The sequence below is a fragment of the Vipera berus genome (genome assembly GCF_964194415.1).
Source record: "Vipera berus genome assembly, chromosome: 10".
In the NCBI taxonomy this organism is placed as follows: domain Eukaryota; kingdom Metazoa; phylum Chordata; class Lepidosauria; order Squamata; family Viperidae; genus Vipera; species Vipera berus.
In genome coordinates, this window is record NC_138213.1 from 6,966,558 (window position 1) to 6,975,322 (window position 8,765).

At 49.4% G+C, this 8,765-nt stretch overlaps 1 protein-coding gene across 1 annotated transcript; it reads right to left on the reverse strand.

Annotated features, from left to right (window-relative positions):
- Nucleotides 1–638: 638 nt before the first annotated feature.
- On the reverse strand, nt 639–8,425 carry LOC308672764 (histamine H3 receptor-like; the record flags this gene model as incomplete). The annotated part of the gene is given in 4 exon segments (XM_081335929.1): nt 639–1,077; nt 1,079–1,521; nt 2,826–2,992; nt 8,156–8,425. Coding segments are annotated over 4 exon segments (1,179 nt in total). The 5' UTR covers nt 8,286–8,425.
- Nucleotides 8,426–8,765: the final 340 nt, after the last annotated feature.

Genomic DNA, 8,765 nt, shown 5'->3' on the forward strand with positions numbered 1-8,765 from the left:
TGTCATGCTGGCAGAAATGTCTTTGGACTGCTGGCTCAATGGCCTTGAAATGGAGATGAGCTTTAACTTTGCTTGTGGTTGGCATTTTGCCAAGTGGAGTTGGAATAATTCCTTAGAACTGAGTAATCCTTGGGAAAGCACCACTGCACATGAGCAAGGTCCACCCACAAACTAGAACATCTAGTGGGAGATGCTCCGTTGCACTGTGTTTTCTGCAGTATAAAGTGAACCAGTAATTCTTCAAAAAAACAAACAAACCCACATCAGTACAAAAACCCTTACAAGCTTTTTTTTACTGGCTTTTTTAAAAAAAAATTGCAGTTACTTCAAAACAAGCGTACAATGTCCTCTAGTTAAATTGCTTTATCAGAATTACATTATTTCTTAAGAAGGATTCGGTTGGGAATTTTCAAAGCGTGCTGAGCTTAGGTACCAGAGAATAAATTAGTCCTCATTTGCATACATAAGCGCTGCAAAGTACTGTAAATTCTTGCATTTTCTAAAATCTAGATTGAGCTTTCTCCATTCTCTCGGAATAGGAACATTTAAATTTTTCTTTCGTACTTGGAGGATAAGTTCATGCTGAGTGGTTCTATGTCAAAGATATCTAGGCAGAAACATCTCTTCAATGTTCTCTCTCACGTAAAAATATTGGGGTGGATTTTTGCCTTGGCTGGGCAGAGCAATTTATAAAAAGCTTTCCTGAAACTGATGTGGCACAAAGGATATAGTATGGGATTAATAGCTGAATTCAACCACAGGAGCCAAAACGATACTTCATAGAGATCATTGTGGATGCATCTCCCGTGACAACCAGCTCTGATGATCATTAGAAGGGTGTAGGGTGCCCAACATACAGCAAAGATGCAGACAACAATGGCTAAAGATTTGGCTATTTTCTTATCTCTGGAAAGCCTAAACCGGCTAGCTGCGGTATTGGCCACCTCTGCTTTCCGTGTGGTGATGGATATGTTCTCTAGAGCTTTGTAGGCACCACCACCCCATGGTGATTTAGTCTGAATGTCTACCTGCCAAGGTGGAAAGTCTTGATTGATGTTAAGCTCCAGAGTGTGTCTGGAGGTTATGGATGCTGAGCCTCCCAACAGCAGCCTTGCTAGGGGTGAAGCTGCTCAACTTTTCGTTCCTTTTGTCGCCTCCTTTTGTGAAAACTATGGCATGTTCTCGTTTCTTCCTGCAGCAAAAAAGTTCACAGTCCTTTTGGGCTGCTGAGGAGCTCTCACTTCCGACCTGTGTCCGCTTGCGAATGTTGAAATAGATGCTTAAGTTGAAGTAGGTGACACTGATGAATGGTGTGAAGAACTCAATGGTGGAGGCAATCATGAGGAAGTACCAGTTGTAGTGGAACTCGGCGTAACACTTGTTCTCAGGGATGATGCTTTGTTGGGCTATGTACTCCCAGCTGATAATGGCTGGGCCATAAAGGAGAAATGCTGCTACCCACACCGTAACCATCTTCACCACTGTGGTTTTGGTCATCCCTTTCTGAACTCTGTAGCTCACCTAGAAGAAAAAGTAGTTGTCACGGCCAGGAAATCAGGAGTCCAGGCAGTTCAAATGAATATATAGGTTTATTGTATACTAATGCTCTCTAAAAGTATCTAAACTACTAACAGTCAAGGCAAATTGGCAGTAGATAAAAGAGTTAACAGAATTCAGGGTGGACTTAGATTTCTTGTGGGCGCAAAGGGACATGAGACTTATGATATGTTTGACCCCTCCCTCAGGCTCACCCTGATCAGATTCTATAATGGTAGAAATTTGATTATTATGAAAAGCTTGTTTTATCAGATGGAAAACTCAAAGGAACAGCTATTTCTATAGTTGATGGCCATCCACAGGTTTTCACTCTTGGACTTTCACAGTTAAACCTTCTCCTGATCTGGACTATCATGCCAAGTTGTAGATCTGGTTCACATACTATATAGCAAGCTATGCTTTGCTTTGCCACACCTGTTGAATAAAGCACAATTGCCATTTTTTCCACCGCATGCTACACTAAAAATGATTTACATAGCTCTAGTTCCCCACAATTTAGGAAGTCAAGCCACGAAATCCACATGTGTGGATTTCTTTAGTGTGATGTGCGAATACCAACAGAACGTGGTTTGCCTGTTGACATCTTACTGCAGTTTTTGAGACCGTGCTAAGTGTCTTATGCTGACGGTGTTGCATGTATCTGTGGAGTTGGAGTTGATTTAGAAAGCCATCGTTAAATAGATAACGCTATGACTTCATGTGTGGACAAGTTCAATGTTTCCCTTTAGTGTGATGTTGAGGAAAGTTTTGACTAGTGTAGGGGTCCTCAAACCTTGGCAACTTTTAAGACTTGTGGACTTCAACTCCCAGAATTCCCTAGCCAGCATGGATTGGTCTTCTTGAAATTGGTGTTGGGGTTTCAGAATATTGTTTTATGCTTCAAGAAGGAAAAGACCGTGGTTGTCATGTCATGGGTCACTTATAGGAGAAGAACTGTGTGATGATGTCAGAAAGACAATGAGTAAGAAAATGTTGGGAGAAGGAACAAGTCCTTTCAATCTGCTAAGGCTAAAATATAGGTAACTAGTTGTTAGCTCACGGTAATGTTTTCTAAATATCTAGAAGCCATCAGTTAGCTAAAGCAAGGCTCCGGGCAAGCATTACATTTTATCGCAGTTTGATTTATTTAGTTGCAATTGGTTGGTTGCCCAGATGAATGGGTGGCTTTGTGTCACGTGCCTAGAATTGAAGCAGGTGGCACTTGAATTCTGAGAAGATGCCAGGGGCTGGAGATAAATCAGAAGCCCATAGAAAGCAATGTTTCTTACCGCCCTTGTTACGGAGATGAATCGGTCAAAACTGATCAAGGCAATGTTGAATCCAGAGGCTGTGCAGACTAGGTAATCGACCACTAACCAGAGCTTACACAGGCCTTTTCCAAATTTCCATTCATCGGTCAGTATATATGGGATGTAAAGGGGAATACAAAATCCACCTGGGAGCACAGACCAAAGGAAACAAGGTTGGTGAGACAGCCATCAGCTGAGGCCAAATTGTAAGCAACTTTTAACAACAAGCAGTGATTCCCCCACACCCTCAGCCTTTCACACACTGGACATTTGAAATGGTACGGTCACATTTCGGACTGAAATCGGGCATTATTTCATAGAAATGAAGAGTTGGAAAGGAATGTCCCTTCCTTCCTTCCTTCCTTCCTTCCTTCCTTCCTTCCTTCCTTCCTTCCTTCCTTCCTTCCTTCCTTCCTTCCTTCCTTCCTTCCTTCCTTCCTTCCCTCCCTCCCTCCCTCCCTCCCTCCCTCCCTCCTTTTAAATGTTAAAAAGAGTGTGCTGAAATCTCCCAGTCAAAGGCACGCAATCCAGGTTTTCAAGAGATGCAATGGATATGTTTTTTGTCTCCACTCTCTAATGAGCAAATTCTACCTCTTAAATTCCTCCTTTCAAATGTAAATAAGTTCAGTTTGCCTGGTTTGGGGACTCTAGGTTTAAATGGATGCCGGAGAGCAGTTGGGAATTGTAGCTGCCCCCTTCTCCCCTTTAGATTCCACATGAAAAGCCACCTTTCATTCCTTAACTGAGAGGAAGAAAAATTAATGCCATTGTATCTAAGCTAGGAGTTTTGCCACTATGATATTAACTAAATTCTCATTTGTAGCCCACGAGTAACAATGCCTTTTCCTTTCTTTGTGCACATACTATCCCTGTGAAGTAAATTCCTTTTTAGAAAAATGAATACAAACAGCCAAAAAATGATAAAACTCTGCAGTTGCCATGTCAATAGAACTACACATTGTCTTCACTGCAGTTATTCTTTGTATTCCAAAATCTTTGATTTTGCCTTCCCTGCCACATTTATTCATTTTTTACACAGTCTTTATATATATACTGAGACTTTCCTCCGAAGAACACAAGGCAGCTTGCACTGATCTCTCTTCCACAGGGACTTTGTACACAGAACACATTTAACCAAATCACAAACCCAGGGGTTGTGTCCACACAGCCTTGTTAAGTTTGGTTTAGTGGGAAGCCCGGTTAATTATTTTGTGGCTTAATGTGCTGTGTAAACCCAGCTCATGTTGGGTTGGTTCACAGTTCATTGTATTGTGTGAATCCACAAATGGGTTAATTCAGTAATCAGTGTAAACCTATTGGATCATCGCAAAGTATCATCACAACCAACCTGTGCAATGACTGACTCAAGGCCAGCCCGTCAGCGTTTATCATTGCCACTGAGAGTTTGGATCGTGTTCTCTTTCATCCTAGTTCTGTTAATTTCAAAAACTCATCACAACTTGGAATTTGGTTTGGAGTCCTATGTAAACCCAACCCAACCAAACCACTGCACATCAGTGGCACAGTGATTAAAATGCAGTACTGCAAGCAAATTCTGCCCACAGCCTGGAGTTCAATCCTGACAGGGCTCAAGGTTGACTCAACTTTCCATCCTTCCAAGGTTGGTGAAATGAAGACCCAGACTGCTAGGGGCAATATGCAAATAATGTTTTGACACTGTAAACTACCCAGAGAGTACTGTAAAGTGCTATGGGTCGGTATGTTAAGCCTAAATGCTACTGCTAAATGCTGTTGTATTAGTCAACACCATCTGGTTAAGTAAACACCAAGAAGTGTGAACTCTGTCTATTACTCAGTTCAATTTACCTCATACAATCCTTTCTCTTAGGGTATTTATTTATTTATTTTATTGGATTTGTATAGTGCCCTATTCCCGTAGGAATCAGGGCAGTTTACAGGGCAGTTAAAACCATGAATACAAAAAATTAAAAACAAATAAATCAAATAAATAAAACAAATAAAACAAATAAATAAATAAAAACGAATAAAAAACAAATAAATAAAACAAATAAAAATTAAATTAAATTCAAGCCCCAAGAGTAAATCTAAAACCCAGTTAAATTAACAACCCCACAGTCTGGACCAAATAGATCGAAGAGCCAAGTTTTCAGGTCCCGGCGAAATGAGCGAAGGTCAGGGGCAGTCCTAAGTTCTGTGGGTAGTTGGTTCCATAGGGCAGGCGCACCCACAGAGAACGCCCTTCCCCTGGGAATAACCCGCCGGCATTCATTAACCGGAGGTACCCTGAGAAGGCCCTCCCTGTGGGGGCGCACAGGACGATGGGAAGATGATGCCGGCAGCAGGTGTTCCCTTAGATAGTCCGGACCCAAGCCATTTAGGGCTTTATAGGTCATAGGGCAGGCATGTCCAAAGTCCGGCCCGCGGGCCATTTGCGGCCCGCGGGGCAGTTTAATACGGCCCGCAACAGCCCTCCCTGCTGTATGTAAATACGGCCCTCCCACGGCCCTCCCTTCTGATTGAGGGCCGCCCCTTCGGGAGCTGCTCTCGCCTCCCCCGCCGAGGGGCCGCCCCAGGAAGCGCAGGCCAGCCCAGCTGCCGCCCCCACCCCGCCAGCCAGGCTCCGGGGCTCCACGCGGCTTCCTCCGCCTCCTCCTCCTCCTCCACCAGGCCTGCTCGGGGCCCGGGGCGGCTCCAGTGCGCAGGGGAAGCGCGCGGAGAGCGGATCGCGCCCTCATCCTGGCCGGAGCGCAGCCCAGAGGAGGAGCCGCTGGGACGGGCATGCCCTGAGCGGCCGGGGGTCTCCGGTCGGGCCATGCGGCACTGTGGGCGAGGCGGGGGTGGCCGGCGGGGGTCTCGGCCTGCCCGCCCATCCCACTGAGCACCTTCCCTGCACGCCGCGGCTGCCCATGGTGGCGGCTCCGGCTCCGGCGGCGCTGGGGCTCCCGGGCGCGGGGGCTCCGGCGGTGCCGGGCTGACCGCTCTGGTACCCCAAGAACCTGAGCCGGGCGGCGGCCGAGGAGCTGCTGGCGTGGGCCGGGCGGGCCGGCAGCTTCCTGGTGCGCGACAGCGAGAGCGTGGCCGGCGCCTTCGCCCTCTGCATGCTGTGAGTCCGGGGACCCGCGGGCGCCGCATTGGGGACGGGCCGCGGGAGGGAGGGAGGGGAGGGGGCCAGGGCGCACCTGCAGAAGATTCCCCCCCGAGGCTGGGCATTCCGTGGTGGCGGCCCCAGAGCCTGGAGCGGGGTCTGTCCAAGCCTCCGATTTCTTTCTTTCTTTCTTTCTTTCTTTCTTTCTTTCTTTCTTTCTTTCTTTCTTTCTTTCTTTCTTTCTTTCTTTCTTTCTTTCTTTCTTTCTTTCTTTCTTTCTTTCTCTCTCTCTCTCTCTCTCTCTCTCTTTTCTCTTTCTTCTTCCTCTCTCCTGCCTCCATTCTCTCTTCTTCCTTCCTTCCTTCCTTCTCTCTTTCTCCTTCCCTCCCTCCCCCCATTCGTCCTTTCTCCTCCCTGTCTCCTTCCCTCCCTTTCTCCCACCCTCCCCCTCTCAGCCCTGCCTGGCGCTGGAGTCCCGGAGGTGACCTTCCGCCATGGAATCCGAGACGACTTTTTCAGCTGCAGAAATGTCAGCCTCCCGGGACGGGCTGGGTGACCCCCCGGCGGGGAGAGGTGACTCCCCTCCCCCTTCTAGTGGCTTTCCCGACTCCGGCTGCGCCGATCTGCCGCTCCTCCGGTGGGTTGAAGGGCCGGCTGCCTGGCCGAACCGCCGTGCTCCTTCCCCTCGCCCCGGGCTTGGCGCGGCGTCTGTGCCGGTGCAGCGAGGCTGACGGTGCGCGCCTGGCCTGGCTGAGCGCGTGGCGGTTCGGCCAGGCAGGAAAAGGTGCAGGAAGCGGCCGCCGCCTGGTAACGGCGCCCGGGCTCACAACGTGGAGGCGGCGAGCAAGTGTGCGCTCAGGGCGAGGCGGCCGCGGTCCAGTGAGGGAAGAGCGCCGAGGGAGTGGCCGGCCGGGCTGCGCTGCTGCCGAGCAAAGCTCGGCCGGGGCGCCCGCTCTGCTCTGCCTGGCGCCAGCTCAGAGACTCCGCCCGCCAGGCCCTTCTCCCGCTCAGCCAGGCCAGGCGCGCACCGTCAGCCTCGCTACACCGCCTCCACGTTGTGAGCCCGGGCACCATTACCAGGCGGCGGTCGCTTCCCGCACCTTTTCCTGCCTGGCCGAACCGCCGCGCTCCTCCCCCCCGCCCCAGGCTTGGCGCAGCGTCTGTGCTGGTGCAGCGAGGCTGACGGTGCGCGCCTGGCCTGGCTGAGCGGGAGAAGGGCCTGGCAGGCGGAGTCTCTGAGCTGGCGCCAGGCAGAGCAGAGCGGGCACCCCGGCCGAGCTTCGCTCGGCAGCAGCGCAGCCCGGCCAGCCACTCCCTCGGCGGTCTTCCCTCACCGGACCGCGGCCGCCTCACCCTGAGCGCGTGCTTGCTCGCCGCCTCCACGTTGTGAGCCCGGGCGCCGTTACCAGGCGGCGGCTGCTTCCCGCACCTTTTCCTGTCTGGCCGAACCGCCACGCTCCTCCCCCCGCCGCGGGCTTGGCGCGGCGTCTGTGCCGGTGCAGCGAGGGCGCGCCTTCTTTGCCGCCGGAGCTGCCCCGGCTTCGAAGCCCTCTGGCTTCCCTGGGCGAAGGCGACATCCAGGGAAGGGCGTGTGTGTGTGTGTGTGTGTGTGTGTGTGTGTGTGTGTGTGTGTGTGTGCACGTGCGCGCATTCTGTGTTTCACAGCCATTTTATGGGCTGGGATGTGGGGAGCTGGACAGGGGTAGGTAGGGCCCTGGCCTAGCAGAATTTGTGAAGTGGTGGAAGTGTGTGAGCTGTTACCAGAGAGTCTGACCTTGTCAAAGTAAGTTTGACAAGGTCAGACTCTCTGGTAACAGCTCACACAGTAAGTTTTTTTTAAATTTATTTAAAATACATTGTGAAAACTCAGCTGTCAGTTGATCTTATGTTATAAAATGAAAAGTATGCCATTTGCAATTAACTTGGCATAAAATAATTCATTTGCATTTAATTGTAATTGTTCAAAGAATGTTCGGAAAAATGTTCGGCCCTCCAGCATGTTCACTTCATCCAATCTGGCCCTCTTTGAAAAAAGTTTGGACACCCCTGTCATAGGGTATATATGGTATAATGAAGGAAGACTTTTTTCCTTGCCCTCAGTGGTGCTTTGAGCTCTTAGAGAGAAACCAACTATCCAACTTACCCTGGACACACACACACACACACACACACACACACACACACACACACACCATCTTTTACCTTCCCCTGGCTTGGCTCATTTCCCAGAAGCTTCACTCACCCACTAAAAAATCTGCCAGGGCCAAGTTCAGGAAGAAGAAGTTCCCCTGGGTCCGTAGGCTTTTATCCACCACAAATGCCAAGATGACCAACGCGTTGCCCAAGACAATGACCAACACTAGGAGTCCCATGAGGATCGCCAGCAGGATAGTGGTGTGGGCTGAGAACTGTCCATGGTTCTGAAAGTGATGTTCTGCAGCAGTCACACATCCATTGCCCACATAGGTAGACAAATTCAGTCCCAGTTGAGTTCCCTCAGACACAGCTGCAGGATGAAGAGAAAAAACACATTAGCATTATTGTTGTATTACTGTGACTGTAAATAACAGGCTGGAAAGTCAGAACAACTGGTAGTTGTTATTACTGCGGTTATTCATGCATAGATTCATTCCTTAGCATGGGATATCAATTGTTGGAGAAAAGGTGAAGATACAGGCTGCCTGAGCATATAAATTGGATGGTGTTCCTAGAAGCAGAGGACAGAAAATTAGCAGAAGGGACAAAAGACAGAATAAAAGAGAGCATCAGAAAGAAAGAAAAACACACAAAGGCAAGGCGGATAATAACCATTGTTTCTCTCAGGAAAGCTTTCTGGGGAGGGAGGGAGAAAA